This window comes from Spermophilus citellus (genome assembly GCF_964194105.1).
Source record: "Spermophilus citellus genome assembly, chromosome: 4".
NCBI lineage: Eukaryota > Metazoa > Chordata > Mammalia > Rodentia > Sciuridae > Spermophilus > Spermophilus citellus.
This window is the reverse complement of record NC_138185.1, coordinates 12,300,205-12,319,561: the sequence shown is the minus strand read 5'-3', so window position 1 is coordinate 12,319,561 and position 19,357 is coordinate 12,300,205. Positions and strand designations below refer to the sequence as shown.

At 47.2% G+C, this 19,357-nt stretch overlaps 1 protein-coding gene across 1 annotated transcript in view; it reads right to left on the bottom strand.

Moving 5' to 3' along the window:
- CASS4 (Cas scaffold protein family member 4) overlaps positions 1–19,155 on the bottom strand; it is a 34,313-nt gene extending 15,158 nt beyond the window's left edge. The window contains exons 1-2 of the mRNA XM_081290241.1: positions 18,901–19,155; positions 850–1,272 (exon numbers count right to left, since the gene is read on the bottom strand). Of these exons, the coding sequence (XP_081146367.1) occupies positions 850–1,272; positions 18,901–18,936 (459 nt within the window). The 5' untranslated portion in view covers positions 18,937–19,155. The remainder of the gene's footprint in view (positions 1–849; positions 1,273–18,900) is intronic.
- Positions 19,156–19,357: the final 202 nt, after the last annotated feature.

Sequence of the window (19,357 nt, the reverse complement as noted above, 5' to 3'; positions counted from 1 at the left end):
ATGCGAGGCTTGGTGCCAGGTGCTGGGGACACAGGTGGGAAAGAAGTAAAAGTTCCTTCACTTTCTCCTTAGCCAATTCCACCTCTTGAGGGCAGCCCTTCTTGTGTGTTTCTGGGTCTTTCCTACGTGTGGGCAGAGATGGGGCACAGATCTTAGACATGTACAGGGACACAGGATACTTTCTTTGAGGCATCATTTGTCTGGTCTTTGATCATATTATTTACTTATTAATAATATTATTTACTTATTTAATGACACCTTATAGAAATGACTCATCTTTTTTTCTTTTTTAACAACTGTATGGTAATTTGCTGTGGCAATGCACTCACTAATCCTCCCATACACTAACATTTAGGATTTTGTTTTTCCCTAATTCCAATGATTCTGGAAGGCCAGGGCCTCCTCATTCCTACCAGTATTTGCCTTCCCGTGTGCTTCTGTAGCAATTCTAGAAGCAATATTTCCGGGTAAAAGGGAATACACGTTTTAAATGTGGTAGGTCACTTGACTTGGATGTGACAGAAATCCAGGCCTATCATTACCACTAGAGATCCCAGTGATGCCTTGATGTCCCCAGGCCATGAATACCCACAGCGCTTTCATGCACTGCTGCACTAAGCCTTCCGTCTTCTGTAGTGTGGTCAGTCTTGGGCAGCTGGCCAATCCCAGGCTGTGGAGTGTATGAGTGACAAGAGGATGGGGTCCTGGGCCAAGCACACAGCTCCTCAGTCATGATCACCAATGACCTGGGTTTCCTTTGGCACACTTGGATGAACAGACAGTGGTGACTTGAGTGGCTCTGAAGCCCACACCCCCTGACCCATCTCTCTTATTTGGAAATAGTCTTACCTGTTTTGGAAAGCTTAAAGTCTTTTCACAGATGATTCTGGCGGTGGGAGGTGGGTCAGGAAACTCGTAGACTTGGGCAGCAGGTGGCAGAGGCTCCTCCACCCAGCTCTTCATCGGCTCATACACAGGGCCTGGGGGTGGAGTGGGCAGCACTGTGGGCACCTGGTAGGTCTCCTCTGAGTTAGTGATGGTTTTTTCCAAGCCTCCTGGGAATGGGGGACAGGATCTATCCTCAGGGGCCTCCGGGAGGATTTGGAGGCGGTTGGCAGGGGCCAGGCCCTGCCTCCCATGCAGCCGACACTTCCACCAGCCCTCGCTTTCCGGCACATTTTGCTCCAAAATGGTCAGGATGTCTCCTCTAGAGAAGGCCAGCTCATCGGAGCAGTCAGGATGGTTGTCATAAAGAGCCCTGGCCAACAGTGTCTAGAGAAGTAGGAAGAAAGAATCCACTGTTATTATGATTGCCAGCTACTCCAACACCACAGGAACCTGGTGCACACTCACAGTTTCTCCCATTTCTTCCTCCCCAGAGGCTACTACTCCTGTTCTTTGCTTAGCCTATGTCTTTGTATCCCTGAGGTCTCAGGTGAGATGCCATACTCTCAGGGGAGGTTTTGTGTACCCTGAGACCAGGCCAAGTAGCCCTAATGCAACCTCATGGCCCTTTTTAAATTTGTGGAAGTTCTGGCCTTGCATCCCAGGCTACCTGGGCATCAGCTCTTTGTTTGTAATTGCCAAGGAAATCTGGAGATTTGGAGAGTGTCTTAACCTGTCTGGGAAACAGACTCAAACTGCCAAGCCTGCTGCAGCCCAGTGTGACTCAGGAGCTGTGTGCTTGGTCCAGACCCCCACTCTCTTGTCACTCCTACCCTCCGCAGCCTGGGATTGGCCAGCTGTCCAAGACTGACCACACTGAAGAAGATGGAAGGCTCAGTGCAGCGGTGCGTGAAGCTTCCTATGAGTGGGCAGCTTCTGTGCAATCGGAAGGGGTGGCCTCCCTGGCCTCCCAGTTAAAGGTGCTCCCCTTTAACTCATTTTTACAAAAAGGTAGAACTTCCTAAAGAGCCCTGGGCGCACGCATTGTGAGAGGCCATTCCTACTGTGGAAATTTCCTCCTGTTCCTTGGTAGACCAGAAATCTTTAACAGAGGGACGAGAGAACTTTTTCACTTATCCGAGGCCAGTGGGTCTAGAAGGTTCAACTGAAAAGCAGGGAACTGAGTTAGAGCCACCAGACACTGACTGCCTTTCTCCATGTCAGCGCGTGTCCCTCCACACCTCCACAAACATCTATTGAATATTCACTACATAGGGCCCCTTCCCAGAGTGTGGGTTTTCAGAAACACAAATCTCTACCCCTCTTCAGTGGCTCCCCAGTGCCCTTTGGATGAAAACCAAAAATCTGCAAGCCTTCGAGACCGGTATGAGCTCGCGCCTGTGCACACTTCCAGCCTCCCGGGTTTCGCTTCCTCACTGGTCATCCATGAGCACCACTCTTCCTGGGGGTCTGAGTCCTTCACACATGCTGTTCCTCTATTGCAGTCACTCAGTGAAATCCCACACATCCTTCTAAATGTCACTTCCTCAGAAAATGGATTCCCTCACACCTTCCCCCAAACTATGAGTTTTCCCATAGTTCTCCCCCAACCCTTTTTTTTTTTTTTTGCACACTATCTTTCCCTGTCTGTACTTATCACATTTGTGTCTAACTCACTGAGTGTGCCATCTTCTTTAGTGCCTGCACTCCTGGACATGAGCTCCAGGCCAGCAGTTCTGCACCTGCCTTGTTTCCAGCTGCACCCCCAGGGTTTGGCACCTAGGAGGTGTTCATCAGCTACTTGTCAAGTTGATAGGTGTTCATCAGCTACTTGTCAAGTTGATGCCCCAGCTTCAAGACTTTAGGAGGTCAAAAGCCTCAGCACCAACAGAAGAGCCCCTGGAGCAGGGGAGGAAGGAAGCTTTCTTTGACCTGCTCTCTGCCCACCCTCCGGGTTGACCTTCACTAAGAATGAACATCAAGACATCCAGAAACCAGAGGCCAGCCCCTAGGCCCAGGGAGTATGCACACCGAGTCCCTGCCCCGAGCGTGTTGTGAGTAGTTTCCCATGAATGAGGGTGACACATGTAAGGGGACACATGTAAGGGAGCAGAGTTCAGAATCTATGACTAAAGGTCCAGAGTAGTCAAGTTACATGCTACTTTGTAGATTTCAGTTAAAGAGGCAAATGATTTCTATCCCATACGGAAAGATAATCTGAAAGGCTACATTTTCTTACCTTGTAGGACTTTAGTTTTATAAATAGCTCTGCAATCAAATTCTAATATCCTTAATTAAATTACCTATGAATACTTAACTCTTCAAGGATATACAACCTGGTCTTAATGTCTCAATGGTTCCCTCATTAATTAGTCAGTTGATTAAAATCTTTAGCACAAGTTCACTTTCTATTTGCAAGAGGGTCATGTTTTACCTTTTTTTTTTTTTTTTCAGTACCAGGATTGAATTCAGAGGTGCTTAACCACTGAGCCCCATCCCCAGCCTTTTTTAAAAAATATATTTTATTTTGAGACAGGGTCTTGCTAAGTTGCTTCTGGCCTCCCCGAGTTGCTGGGGCCACCTTTGAACTCGTGAACCTCCTACTTCAGCCTCTCAAGTCGCTGGGTGTGGCATGTCATCGGACCTGGCATAATTTTACCTTTTTGACAATTATACTTTAACTGTTCTACATTAAGAAGGAAAAGGAAAATAGCAACCTACTTTTTAACCAGTCATCCCAATTTCCATAAAATACATTCAAAGAGTCTGAAGAGAAGGAGCCCCTGCTCCAAAAATTGTTTACATTTGTCTAGAAACGAGAACGAGAATGGGGCTGTGACAGAGCAGCTGTTGCACAAGAGTGGCTGCTCTGCAGGGTCCAGGCAGGCAGACGCTCTCTGGTGGGTTTGCCCCTGGTAAATGGCAGGGAGTTCTTCCAGAGAAAAATGGGCTTTTATGGCCACCCACCCTCCTAGGCACCCGCAGCTGCTCAAGATGGACAGCAGCAGTCTTATTATTGAGATATAGTGTATTTCCTGCTGATAGCCTGCTGTCTTGGGGGACAGCAGGCCACGTCTTCAAAGAAAGTGAGCTCTCAGCAACAGGAAACCCTAAATATGTTGCCATGACATGAGTGTCTTCTATATGACATGTCCTTATAATTGTCAGGGAGTGTCTCTGAACAGCTCAAGCAGCTAATTAATAATGTCTCAGAATTTTAATTCCAGGAATGGAACTCATGAGAATTATGTGGGGAGTTCCTTGCCTGGAAAGGAGAGAAATGGTGAGCCAAGGAGGAAGGGCACCTGTGGTCTGTTGGGTGCACTGATTCATTCTATCAGAGCTCGAAGAAGCCTCAGGCATGTCCTCTCTTATCCCCATTTTATAGATGAGGCAACTGAGATCTAATGACTTGTGCAAGGCCACCTGAACTGTAATTGGTCTCTTCACATCCATTCTTGCCCCTTCCCCTTCCAATCCTTTCTCCAGATCCTACTCAGAATGCTATTTCAGACATGTAAATCAATCATGTTGCTCTCTTATTTAGAAACCCCTAATTGCTTAGAGCAAAACTTAATCTCCCTTGTGTGGCTTGACCAGCCTGGCCCCCTACTCCTCCCTGACTGATTTCCTTCCAGCCACGTTGTTTTCTGACCTTTCTAGAATGTTGCCACTGCAGGACCTTTCCCCTGCTGCACATCAGCCCATAACACTCTTCCACCAGGTCTCTGCATGACTGGCGCCTCCAAGCTCAATGCTGAGCTTCTCACACTGGGGATATGATCCAGCAGGTGCCAGCCAGGCTCACATCCTGTGGGTATCAGCAGCAGCACACATGCACTGTCAGCGCACTGGGCTCCTGGCACTGTGCTGAGCTCGTCACAGACCACAGACGGAAACACCTGATGGCCACAGCTAAGGATGCTCCATACCCAGAATCTTGGTGACTGAATGAATGAATGGGCGAATGCCTGGCTTCCCGGATTGCCCAGTCCCTGCTGAGATGGTGCTTTCCTCTCTTTGCTGAGTGTGGATTGGCACACTGCATCTAGCCATGGTGAGGTGCCTTGGGGATAAAGATCACAACAGTGGCTGAGGTCAATTCACAAGGTATTCATTCATCCATAGCCTGCCAAGGTGGAAACGTTTGCACACATATTTAAGAGGACATATATTTATATGTTTGATCCTTGTGGGTGCACAGACATTTAGAATACAATGGAAGAAACATTCTTAATTGATTTTCAAAAAGGACATTTTCCCCACACTCATACAACAGCTGGGAGAGGGGAAGAAAAACCAATAAGCGTTCAAGGAAAAAGGAGGAGGGGCTTGGGCATCAAAGGTGAAGAATCAGGATGATGACCACAGGGGACCTCAGGGGTTCCAGGATGCAGTGTGCCAATCCTCCCTTAGTATGCAGAGGCAGGTGCTGTCTTAGCCAGTTCCGGGGAATCTGGGAAGCTGGGCGTTCACTCCATCACTCAGTCACTCAGTCAGTCACCAAGATTGTAGGCGTGGACGTCCGTATCTGCCAGATGCTCTGGAGAGGCTGTGGTGAGCCGGACCGTTCCTGATCTCAGGTCTTGAATGTAGGCTTTGGGGTAGGAAGAGAGGAAATTCCCATACCGTCTTCACAAAAATTAATGAGTTTTTACTTCTCTTAAGAGTAATGGAAAGAAAATACAGGAAGTGAATGACTGTGACTGAGGTTGGGAAGTGGAGGTGGGAGAGGGCTTAGGGAAAGTTTCCCTGCGAGAGTGGCTCTGGAAGCTTCTAGGGGGTGAGTAGGAGTTAGATGAAGGCGGGGGTCAGTTAGGCCAGAGGAAGAGAACTGTGGGATGGCTGGGGCGAGAGGGTGGGGTGTGAGTGGGGGAGTTGGAGGAACTGAAAAGTGAGCAGGCTGCCAGGAGAGAGATGCCCAAGGATTGGGGCCTTACTCTCTGCAGTGGCTGCCTTTCCTGTTTAGTTGCTGGGTGGCACCAGCAAGTAGGCAGCCAGAGAGGGGCATCTCGGCCAGCATCAGCAGCTCCAAGCGGGTGGGCGGGGCTGTGTGTGGGCCAAGGCTGCTCCAAAGCCGCAGGTGAAGGGCTGCAGCAGCCTGGGGCAGAGTTGAAGCAACCAGGATCCTAAGTGCCTGAGAGGGAGGGACACCAGGAAGGCAAGAAGCAGAGACCTGACATCTGCATTTTTTCTGTTTCCTGCAGTGACACGAATAGTCACAGTTCTCAGCAGAACCGGCTTGCAGGAGTGCGAGGAAAAGCCACCTGGGCAGCTTCTCTCCATCATCCCTGGTCCTGGGCTGGAAACCCCCTGGCCAGGCAGTGGACACCATCCCCTTAGTGACTGCCCACACATCCACCAAGAGCTTCACCTTCTGTTTCCATCCCTCCCACTTATTGAAGGGACAGAGCTGCAGAAACTGTCAGAGCTGGGAGAGGGAGGGCTGGACACCTTTTCTCTGTTGGCTTCACTGTGGCAACTGACACTAAGAGACGTTAAGCAACTGGCACAAGGGCACACAGCAGCAGCCAGCAGAGCAGGGATTCGCCAGGTCTGTCTAACTCTGGAGCCTACTATAGGCATTTTTCCAGACAGCCTCCTCGCCAAGCCCAAGTCTGTTTTCTACTCTAATCTGCTAACTCTTAAACTAGATGCATATAAATCTGGAAGGGTCCTGTTTAAGAATCTCCATAGACAGGAGCAGCAAACTCAAATGAACGTAGGGGATGTAGAGAAATATTTATATCAGTTCTGCCAGGTGGTAGACATGTGGGAGTGGTGGAGACTGTGGCATGCATTGGCAGATTTCAAAACATCACTACTGGGACCAAGTAAAGCACTGTGCCACCAAGTCCAGCTCACTGCTGTGGTCTTAGAGGCTGCACTCTCCTTCCCTTGCAAACCAGAAGTCAATAGCCAGAGGGCCTGAGCATTTCAGCTTATAACAGGACACTTCCAAAGCCCCCTGCTGGGGTGCCAAGCCTGTGCTCAGCGTCCCACAGCTGGAGGCTCTTTCCCCCTATGCTGCTTCCTTCCCAAGAGTTCAAGATAAGCCTGGGCAAAATAGTGACTCTGTCTCAAAAAAAAAAAAAAAAAAAAAAAAAGGTTAGTAGCTAAGGAATGAAGAGCAGAGGTCATGACATAATTTCCATCCAAATAGCCCCAGAATGTCATGTTTCCTTGGAAGGATAAATCATGTGATGAGGTCACCACCAGCAGCAGTGGGTAGTGAGCACCCCAAAGAGCTGATGGTGGTAAATGTGTAAGAAGCCCTGAGATGCCAGTGGCTTTTGGCCCTGGCTTCGTACAAAGATGTAGCCTCCAAGGTCAAGGAGAAGGTCTTCATTTTTTTCCTCTTTACAAAACCCTTCTTTGAAACATGTTCCTGTTTAGTATTTCAGCTTCCTTCTCACAGATCCCATGACTTATTTTCAAGAATTCTTAGTTTTAAGGGAGAGTGATGGACTTCTCATTCTCCCCCTCTGAGGGTCATGTTTTTTTTTTTTTTAATTTTACACTGTAAATATTACAAATCCTTTGGTGTATGTGTTGGTGGGGGTTGGGGATGTGAATTGCTGAAGTCCTAGAAGAAGTTCCATGGATGAAGGAGCTTTTCCTCTGAGATCGGGGACACGGTCTATTTCTTATCTTTACGAGGGAGCAGAGCTCAGACTCAGAACATCCGGAGCCAAGGCGGGTGGGGGAGCTCTCTGATCATCCTCAGAGACAAGGTCCTTTGGGTTACTTGGAAATATTTCATATTATGTAAACATGAAGACAGGCCAGGAAGGATCAAAGCAGAGGCTTTGGCTTGTGAATATTTGTTTTTCACCATGTTTTAAGAGCACATTGTGTTGAATGAGAAGAAAACAGTTTCCAAGGGCATAAGAAAAACCCCCTCCCACCTTTTTTTCCCATCTACTTCTCCAAAAAGAGAAGAAAGACAGGAGGAAGGACGAGTCTGGGGGAAAAGCTGGATACCTGTGTGACACTGTCTTGGTGTGATTTCTGTGAAATGACCTCAGGAGAGACGGGGGTGGGGGCTAGGGGTGTAGAGAGGTGAAACATGCCAAGATGAACCGGCCAGGTCCCCACTTGCAAACCTCCCACAGCCACACAAAGTTCTTACAACTGTGTGTGCCAGCCAATGTTACTTTCCTATACTTAACCAAAAAGGGGGGAAATTCTCCTTACTGTTATAGATACACATTTGTGTCTGTTCCACCGGTTCCTCAGGAGCTGTGTTCATTTTCTTGTCTATTGTGTAGTGAAGACCTCACCAATGAGGTTCGCTCCCAGCTTCCAACCATGTGCTAGGCACTGTGATAAGTAACTAGCACTGATCATTTCACTCAATATCTTCAACCCCGTGAAGCAGGTAGTATTACCTAACATCTCACTAAATAGATGAGAAAGCTGTAGCACAGAAAGGGTAAATAAGTCATCTAAAGTAAGGAGGGTCAGAGTCAAGATAGCAACACAGGCAGTTTTGACTCTGGAATCTGCCCTTCAAGTCTGCAAACCTCACGGATGGCATGCGCACCTCAATGGATACTGGATGAATGAAAGACAAAAAGTATCTCCTCACCGGAGGATGGGAAGCTGACAAAATGGTACATTTGTATAATGGAACGTGATAGAGCTGCTAGGAAGAGCTAGATAGAGGTGACAGGCTGGGATAGAATGACCTCCAAAGTATAGGAGTAAACTTTTGAGAAAGAGTGAGATGAGAGACTATGCGTGTGCCATGTCCCTCTTTGTACCCCTTGCAAGTACAGTGACATTATGGAAGGTTACAGAAGTCCTGGGGTTCCCTCTGCACAGGGCAACAGCAGTCTGGAGAGCTAGAGATTTTGGGATTAGAGGATGATGCTTTTGGTCCGTGTTCATTTGCCATAGCTTGAATTTTTTGAGTCATGTCTAGATGTTCTGCTATTTGAATGTAAAGATTGAGTTTTTCAGAAGGAATCTCCTCTGTTGGGAGAGCATGACTCCTGCACTGGAACTGAAGCAGCTGCTTCTTGTTACCTTCTCAGCTTCCTGCTCCCGCAGGTGACAGAGAAAAACCTTGGCTCCCTGTTGGTCTTGGCCAAAAGTAGTTTGATTTTTGCAGAGGAAAATGTCTCCCATATGGGGAACCCTTCCTCAACTGCTGGGGGACTAGTGGATCACACAACGCACAGCGTGTCCGTCTGCGGACCTGCACCACGCATGGCTTGGAAGATGTTGGAAGTGTTTGAATGGTTCTTGAGAACCAGTGGATTTTGAGTGTTTGCCTCTCCCCAGCAACTGGGGAATTGGAGACAGAGACAGGGGACACAGAGAAGGCAGCAAATGACTCCCTGCTAAATTAGATGGGGTCTACCTGAAGGGGCATGAAGACCTTCAGAAACAAATTTTGTCTGGGAGAACTTTCTAGGTTGCTCTTTCTAGACATTGGATGAGTCCCTAAGCAATGGCAGATGCTTACGGACCTCGCCTCCCTGGCCCTCCTGTGCCCTCTCCAGCCAGCTATAGAGCAATTTGGGTCTCCTGCACAAAGATCTGGGAGGGCGAGAGGGGTTCCCACAGCAAAACATGTTACCAAGGCCAGTTAGCATGTGCATTGCTCTGTGCTATATGCATGTGACCTTGGGGACTCCACTGACGATAGCATTTGCCTACCTTCCCCCTCCTGGAGACCTACTTTTGGAAGGGGAACATTATCCAAAGCCCCCTGTCTTCTCTCGCCCCACCTGTCATTTATTTTTTTCTCCTTTCCCCTCCCTCATCTTTTCCATCTGATTCCTGTCTTCCCTTTGTCCCTTCTTCCTCATTTTCTCCTCTTTAATCACTTCCTTTGTTACTGTCCAAGAGCAGAGCTGCTTCTTAACTTTTATCTTCCATGGTGAACTTCAGTGGCTTTCCATATCAACATTTCCACTTAAAAGAAAAATTCCATGAGCTATGGGGAACCGAGAGTCACTTAAAATAACCAAATGGTTTATTTCATAACCAGAACTTGCCCCCAGAATTTGCAACCATGTTCAGTGATTTCCCTGCAAGTCGTCTAATGTGGTGAGAGAACGAGGTCACAGAGCTATGCTGTCCCGACAGCTTCGCTCCAGCATCGGCATCTCATTATCAAAATATTTGGAATTTTTAAAATGAGGTGACAGCTAAATAACTTCTTGCAGCATCCTGCAACATGAGGGAGCTGTTGTAACAAAAGATGTAGCCAAGTCGTCAAAGGAGAGTGCCGAGGAAAAGCTCTGCCTTCCCCTGTGAGCGATATTGATTTGCCAAACAGGCTAGGGACACAGGGTCTCAGTTCTGCTTTTGATAAAGCAGAAAGGGCTTGAACGAATAGTTCCAAAATGTGCTGAAAATGATCTACAGACCTTTAACGGAAATGTGATATTGAAACTCTTTCCCCAGCTACTTTTAGATACAAAATAACATTGAAGCTTTAAAAAAAATTAACAAAATATACATTCAAAATACAGATTCTCTCTCTTTTTTTTTTTTTGCTTCAAAACTTGACACTCAACAGCTTCCAAAGAATGAGAGTTACTTGAAAAGTATCTTTAATGCCAACCAATTAAAGACCCTTTAAGCAGGTGACTCAGAGTCCCCAGCAATCAATGGTTGCAGGAAAAGGATGTGGGGGACAACTGTGTACTCACATTCTCCTTCATCTTGATCCTCTGAAGAAATGCTTTTCAGAGGTGATTACTCCAGACCCTGGAAAACTCCAGCAGTGATCTCTTGGAGAAGGAAATCTCCCTGCAGTGGTGTGTGCAGAGTGCAGGAGCTCTGGGTCCTACAAGGCATGTGCCTGAGTGGTGCCCTTAGCAGCTGTTCTTGCCAGTTGCTCTGAGCTGACAGCAGCCACGGAGGGGCCAGGTGCATAGTGTGAGCCTGTGACATTCTCCTGGGCTCTCTCCCATCCAACTAGATGCAAAGAGCCGTAGTTGCTGGCTTATCCATCCACACAGGGACAAAGGGGAAAATAAACCTGATCCACTGGATGTGAGGAGGGAAAGGGCGGAAAAGGAAGGAGTCCTTGTTTTCCCAATGCCTGGGAAATGGCGCCTTCTGTGAACAAACAACTGTTTCTCTACAGTAGCAGGGAACTCTGATGTATTCAGCCTTGAATTCTTCCTCCCAGTTCAGATGCAAAAGCCACATATCACAGGGACTTCCATAAGTGGAGAAGCCACTACCTACTAATGGGACTTTGAGGAAGAGGTCCTGGTCAGAAAAAAATTCCAAAACCACCAGTGGAAATGAAACATTTTCTTCCCTGATGCCTGAGCGCTGTGGTTTACAGTAGGTCGGTGTCTGGCCCAGGACCTGGGCTCGAGTACACATCCCCCTTCTCGTGAGAACCTGGCTAAACCGCGCTTGCAGAACTGCCCTCACCCGGAAGTTATTTATTAGGCACCTGCTGAGAAGGTATGCTGGGCGAACCAGTGACCAGGTTCCCTTGGTCTTGGCTTAGGATTGAAATGAGGTAACAGTAAAGGTCTCCCAGGCCGTGGGGGAGTTGGTTTTCTTGGGTGTGGCCTGAGCTGGGCCCACATCACAGGGACTGCATTCTGTAGAGACCCTGCTGGGTTTATTCAAAGCCTTCCTCTCCACCGCCACCTCCAAGTCCACTCCTTGCAGGTGCATCCCCAAGTAATTGTAAGACTTAAGACATTTGGTTTGGGGAACTGAGGGTTCAAGGGAATGTGGATCAAAGTAAGTGTCAAGGATTCTTCCTCAGCTCACGAGCAGCTCATGGAGGGAGGAAAGCAAGAGACTGAGAACTTCTCTCAGCCTCAAGTTCTTCATCTGATAGGGAGATGACTTCACAGGGTGAGCCCAGGTTCCTGTCCTGCTGCAAAACCTGCAGTTTGCACAGCTTCTCTTCCTCTTGCCTCTTAGATGATGAAAGCCATCAAGGGGTTACAAGGAAAAGCACAGAGGTGATTTTGCATTCGAATTTCTTTTCCTTTCCTATTTCTTTTTTTGACAGTAAAGAGAGAGGACAGGGGGCTGGGGATGTGGCTCAGTTGGCAGAGTGCTTGCCTGGCATGCCCACAGCCGTGGGTTCAATCCCCAGCACCACCACCACCAAAAAACAAAACAAAACAAAACAAAACAACAGGTAAGGAGGCAGGAGCTCTATTATCTGAATGGCCATGAGCAATTATGCCAACTTCAATTAGGAGAAAACTTGGTTGGAGTCTGATTCCCAAGTGTGGCAGGTCTAGCAACCTCCTGTGGCCTGTTGTTTTAGAGATGATTGGAAGGTGGGAAGCTCTTCATCTCTCACTCTGTTGGTGTGAATTCAGGACGGCTCCCTGGATGCATTCCTTTTGTTGTCAATAAGGGGCCACAGATCAACCCACCCCAACAGAGGAAAGTCAGAGGGTCACATTACTGGCGCTGCTGTTCCTCATTGACTGAATCACCTCTGAGTTAGTGAGCACTCTGGAGTGTACATTAGTAACTAAGTCAGGTTTTAATTCCCCTTTCAACTGGGATGAGTTTTAAGTTCTGAACCCAAAGCAAACGTTCCACAAAGCCCTTTTTACTTGTTAACTGGACAGCAAACATCTTCAAGGGAGAGGCACTGCTATGAGTCTCTTCCCTCACTTTTGTTCCCCTGAAGGACAGACTGCTGGTTGTCCGCAATGGATGTGGACAAACAAAAGCTGCTCTCCACCCTAAGGAGAAGCAACACTTCAAAGGAAAAGAGCAAAACTTCACCCTTCACTCATTTCCTGTCCACAGGCGTGACTCCAGGGATTCCGAGGGTGCAGCCTTGCATGCCAGAGCTGTGCTGCTGTCCCAGGGGCAGGAGGCCACTGCATTCTTCTCGGTGTCACTCTGCCTCTCGTGGGTGTGTGTACAGGACTCCTCTTCCTCTGAGCAAATGGTTCATGAGCAATACATGTTTGGAAATGGTTCCTAAAAAATTGAGTTCCCCTTTCTGCAAATTATGTTGGAGTCTAATCTCACTCGTAGCAGCATCTTTTCACCACCCTCCACCTTCCCCCCTTTTTAAGTTATTTCCCCTCCAGGTCCTTGTCATTTCCTCCCTTAGTCATCGCAGTTCCAAAATGACCACGGTGTGTGTCCCTAGGGTCGCTTCCCCATTCCATCATCACGTGGCCGCTCTCCTTGAATAGTTGGCCACAGGTGGACTTAAGCTGTGGGGTCAGTGGTGACTTTCTATTTAGCTGTTCCCCACCCCCCCAATTTTAAAAGCATGTTCCGTAGGAAACACAATGTTCAGAGAAGGAAGGTGATTAAGACCGTGCTGTGAATACTAATCACGCACTGCATTTTTAAAATTAACTATAACAGTTCATTAAGCATTGAGAAAGGGGACCAGATACTTTTGTCCTGGGTGGCAGAACAGTGCCTGGCACACAGTAGGCACTCAGTGTTTACTGAATGAGTGGAAGACGCATGGACTCCCTAAATAGTACGCGACGTGAGTAGTTAAGTACAAGCTGTTGCTCTTCCTTCTGCTCACAGGCCGGGAGAGTCTCAGACACGAACATTTTGATTTTTACAAAAGGTAGAGCAAAGGATTCTTCTCCATGCCCACTGGGAATGGTATGGCTCTGTCCAAAATGGAAAAATGAAACTGCCCACCGCTGAGCTTCTCAGTTTACCTCCTGCCTCCGGCCCTTGCCCACCTACAGTCTGTTGCCGGGCAGCCGGAGCGATCTTCAAAAACAGGAGCCACCCTGTGTCATCTCCTCCCTTAAGTGGGCCAGTGGCTTCCTTCTCAATTAGAACGCACTTCAAAGCTGTGACACAGCAAGCTGGGCCCCGTGGGATTCTGCTCACCCCCCCATCTCATTTCCGACCACTTCCCCCTTGTCTCTGCGGCTCCAGCCCTCTGCCTTTTTATGGATATTCTGCTGAATCTGTTTCCTCAGGGCCTTTGCACCTGCTGCTCCCTTGGTCTGGAAAGCTCTTCCTGTCATTTGAGATCTCCACAGTAGCCCTCTGTGACCTTCACTTCTATCTGATCACCCTGTTTTGTTCTCTTTATAGCAGGTGACCCTGCACCCAGGTATCATTGTGTCTATTTACTGGCTATCTGTTGTGCTTACTCCAAGGCAGAGTCAGCCCTGTCTTTGTCACCCAGAGCCCCAGAGCCCCACTACGTGCTGGTGAGCGGCTGAGCAGTGGGTGGTGGTGAGCTGTTCTCAAGCTGGGTATTGCATGGGGCTGTTTTGCCTTGTGAGATGGGTGAAGGATAAAGTTCTGGCAAGGCTGGAGGGAGGCCATGGGTCCTTGTGACCTTGACTTTAATCCAGTGGTGCAAGTGTAAAGTGTAAAGCAATGCCTGACCGTGGGAGAAGGTGGAGGTCAGTTCTTGAGTCAAGGCTGAGTGGTGTCAAGCTGGGTCCAGAGAGGGGTTGGAGAGCTGAGAGTCAGGGATGGCCTCTGTTCCCAGACGCAGCAACTAGGAAGTGCTGGTCCTCTCCTCAATTCTGTCCTCGTGGTGGGGCTGCGTCACAAGGGCTACAACTACATGCCCTGTGACCTCCTGTTCATTCACACTCCACCACGGGACATCTTCTGAGCACCTACTGTGTGCAGGCCCTGCTGTAGGCACTAGAGGCTAGATTGAATAGGCAAGTCCTGAGGCCTCCTACCTTAGGGTGGGCTTATGCCGGAGGAGAGGACCCAGTGATCAGCATGGTTGGTAAGGACAGGCAGGGCTCAGCAGGGGAGCTGGGGAAGGAACCAATGTGGGAGTGGGTCTCCAGGGCCTGTGGGCCGGGCCTGCGCACGATCCCACTGGCCCTCTTTGACAGACTGGGTTTGAAATGTCTTGATCACCACCCAGAACCCAGTGTTGGGGGCTCTGCACTCACAAACAAAGCCTTGCTAAGCTTTCTTGCTGGAAGCACTGGGCAAGCCAAAGTCCCTGCCGGGCCTGACCCAACCCGGAGGCTGTTGAAGTCTCTCTCTCTCTCTCTCTCTCTCTCTCTCTCTCTCTCTCTCTCTCTTTTAATTCTAAGTATTTGCTTTGATCTTCCTGGAGTGGGTCTAAAACCATTCAATCAGAGCTGAGATGAAAAAAGGATCAAAGGATACCTGCTCTTTCACTGAGGCAGAATCCAAAATGTTAAGCACATCTAAAGGTTCTTAGAGATAAATGTTGGACCATTAGTTCTTCACTCATGTGAACAAAGCCCACGTTTGAAAAGTGCCCTCAAGGCAGCGAGCACACAGCTGTCTTTACAAAAGAGAAAGTACGGACTGTGGGGAAAACACTGCGGAAAGGAGGTTCAAAGCAGAATGGAATTTCAGAAATTCTCGGAAAGCCGCTGATAACCTATGTCAATGCCTATTTGACTTGGTTGTCCTACTTCAAGCCCTGGATATTTACCCCAGTGGAAAAAAAACACGTTCTGGGGGGGAAAGGAACTGTGTACAAAGTTGCTAACTTCAAATTGCCTCTGATGGTGAGCAGGCACAAGCTGCACAACACACACACAAACACACACACACACACACACACACACACACACACACACAGAGTTTGGGACAAGCAGGACTCAATCAGCAAAGTGCATGCAAACTACATTTTCATAAATGAGGCAGTTTTAAACCACCAAAAATTTTAAAACAAGGACTCATGTATAAAAGTATGATAAAATCACTTATGCTCTTCTTCTTCTTTTTTTTTTTTTTTTTTTGGTGGCGCTACGGATAGAACCCAGGGCTTTGCACATGCTGTGCAAGTGCTCTGCACTGACCTGCATCCTCAGCCTTTTTTTTTTTTTTTTAGCTTTACTTTATTTTGTGACAAGGTCTTGCTAAATCTTTTTTTTTTTTTTTTTTTAAATATGGAACGCTTCACGAATTTGCGTGTCATCCTTGCGCAGGGGCCATGCTAATCTTCTCTGTATCGTTCCAATTTTAGTATATGTGCTGCCGAAGCGAGCACAGGTCTTGCTAAATCTTGCAGGCTGTCCTCAGACTTGTGACCCTCCTGCCTCACCTTTATTTTAGAAGTAACTTTCTAGTGTTTCTTGAGTGAATTTGCAAATGCAGCCAGCTGACTAGAACCTGATAAGCCGATGGTGGGACGTCACATTTACCACTCTGCTGTGCGTAAGGATCTCTCTTGGCTGCAACTGTACTATTTGCTAATATTATGTTTATTTTTCACTGTTAGTCATAAAAGGCAAGAAGCTGGATGGTTGTTCACCTCTCCTACCTGTGTTAAAAAAAAAGGCTGAGAAAAAAGTGTATTGTCTCACACGTGTGTTGATAGGGATACCCAAGGATCTGAGGAAACTGGGGTGCCTCAGTACTAGGAAGCGAAGACCAAGTCATTGCTCATTGCAATGTAACTGGGAAAGTCGCCTACACCACCAAGATGACTTGGGTTGGCAAACTGGCCTGGCCTCTAAGTCTAGGCAGTGGACGCCTGGGTTTACAATGATTTTATTTATTTATTTATTTATTTATTTATTTATTTATTTATTTATTTATTTTATTGTTGGTCGTTCAAAACATTACATAGTTCTTAATATATCATATTTCACAGTTTGATTCAAGTGAATTATGAACTCCCATTTTTACCCCGTATACCGATTGCTGTATCACATCAGTTACACTTCCATTGATTTACATATTGCCATTCTAGTGACTGATGTATTCTGCTGTCTATCCTATTCTCTACTATCCCCCCTCCCCTCCCCTCCCCTCCCCTCCCCTTTTCTCTCTCTACCCCCTCTACTGTAAATCATTTCTTCCACTTGTATTATTCTTCTCTTACCCCTCATTTCCTCTTATATGTAATTTTGTAAAACCCTGAGGATCACCTTCCATTTCCATGCGATTTCCCTTCTCACTCCCTTTCCCTCCCACCTCTCATCCCTGTTTAATGTTAATCTTCTTCTCAAGCTCTTCGCCCGTACCCTGTCCTTGGTTACTCCCCTTATATCAAAGCAGTCATTTGGCATTTGTTTTTTAAGGATTGGCTAGCTTCACTTAGCATAATCTGCTCTAATGCCATCCATTTCCCTCCAAATTCTATGATTTTGTCATTTTTTAATGCAGAGTAATACTCCATTGTGTATAAATGCCACATTTTTTTATCCATTCATCTATTGAAGGGGATTTTATGGTTTTAAAAGCACTATAAAAATAAAGAAAACTACGCAACAGAGATTTTATGTGACTCGAAAAGCAAGGAATGTGATCTGGCTTTTTTGCAGGGAAAGTTGGCTGACCCTGAGTCTAAGGGTCAGAATGCAGGGAGCTGGCTCAGGACCAGAACCTGAGGTGCAGTCTGCCTCGCTGGATGCTGGCAGTGTCCCTGGAGCTAGAGGTCCTCAGGCAAGGCAATTGAGCTGTTTCCTTATCCGTGACAGGGGGATAAGAATAGTATCTCTGCTTAATGGAAAGGCTGTGAGGACATAAGAAAATGTAAGTGGAGACTCAGCAGGGCCTGGTGTATGGGTGATGGGAAAAGGGCTAGCTCTTCTCACCTGCATAATATGAGCAGCGGATTCCACAGGCATGCTGGGAATATCTGTTCTATTATCTGCACAGATGTGTGTTATTTACATATTTAAAGTGCCCTGTATATTATTTAGGTAGCAAAAGTGGCACATAAATAAAAAGTCTAAGTCATCAAAATCTAGGCTATTTGGAAAAAATGTTGATGTTTTGAAAAAACAGGTAGCGATAATTCTCGATTAAGGACTACTGAGACCCAGATATAAAGTGTAATCCCAGGATAAATTGTGGGGTAGAAAAAAACAAGTGAACACACAAACCAACAAGATCCAAAAAAAGAAAAAAAAAAGGATAGTTTTGGAAAATGTGAATGTGGACTGAATATCCAAACGGCATTAAGCAATTGAGGTGACATGTCCGTAGGTGGGAAGATGGTGTGTGGTTCTGCAGAATGACCTTGCTCTGAGGAGACACGGCAGGTCTTTCGAGATGAAGCGCCATTATATCTGCCACATATTTTCAAATGGTTTAACTATGACAACAACAAAGTCTGTGCCTATGTCTACATATATACAAATAGATGTAAGACAGCGTGCCGGGAACTGAGGAATCTGGGGAAGGAAACGTAGGGGTCTACTGAATTGCACCCCACCCCCCTTTTCCCAATACTTTGAAAAATTTCAAAGGCAATAGTTGAAGACAAAATTCTTCAGAAGCTTAGATATTTACACACAATGTATTTAAGAGGGTATCACAAGCTACTCAGCCACCAATTTCCCTACTGACATTATTATTATGGCAAGAATATACACCAGGTTTAGTATTCCCCACTTAGTAATTGTTTCATTTATTATTTTCCTATTGTATTTAACATGTTAAAACGATGTAGCAAGATACACACACACACACACACACACACACACACACACACACACACACACCACACACACACACATCAACCCAAGCTTCACTTTCCTGTGTTTGAGTGTCTGTTCCTGGTAGCCACTTTAACTTCCTACATAGGGAATCTTTTTTGGTTCACAACAGACTTGATATCTGTGTGAACGTTCCATGTGGCTCCCGCAAGACCCAAACTACCGTGAAGACAGAATGTGGGTTCCAGCGTGCCCTGAGCCTGGGTTCTGCTCTCGGTAAATGAGCAAAGAGATGAGCCAGGACACCTGTGAGCCACACAGCATTTCCAGGGTCCAGAGGAAGAAGAAGAGACTGGGAAGCTCTGAGGCAGAGGCTGGCATCTTGTTAAACAGGTTCCTTGGACACAGAGGGACGGGGGGAGGCACTGTTGTCCAGCGTGTAAGCTGATTTCTACTGAAAAGTCGTTTCCACCCATCTGGGAAGCCAACCTGTAGGCAGCTTTACAGCCCGTGTGTCCCCACAGTTACACACACACTCAGCTTTCCTTTCTCCAACCTGCACATGGTTAGGATTCATCCTTTGCCTTCATCAGACACTCAGAACTAAGAGCGGTTGCATCCTGAGCCGTCATTGCTCCCCCCGCACACAGACCCCACAGCTCACCTTGGGTCCTCCATCCCTGATGCTTGTTCCCCTCATGTCAGTATGTGACCCAGCTGCGCTGAGCTCCACGGCTATCTCCAGCTTCAGAGGCAGGTTATGCAATGTCACTGCATGCTTCTGGCTGGTTCTCAGAAGCTGAATTCTATGGAGCTATCTATCTGACACATGGGAAATCATCAAGAAGACGCTCCCAGTCAGCAAACTTTCTGGAAAGTGCGATAAGAGTAAAATGAGAGGACCGAAGGAGGGGGGACCAGAAACACAGGCCACACTCCCTCCTCAATGCCTGACGTCTCACTGTGTCTATAAGTGGAGATTGTCACTCATTTGCTGTGTAAAACCACAGAAGAGGAAGAAAAAAATTCTTCTGCTTTACAGGATGAAGTTCCTACTTTGAAGCGCTCTGGGTAGTCATACAGGGCACTTTGTCCCTCGAACACTGTGGAATAACTCCCAC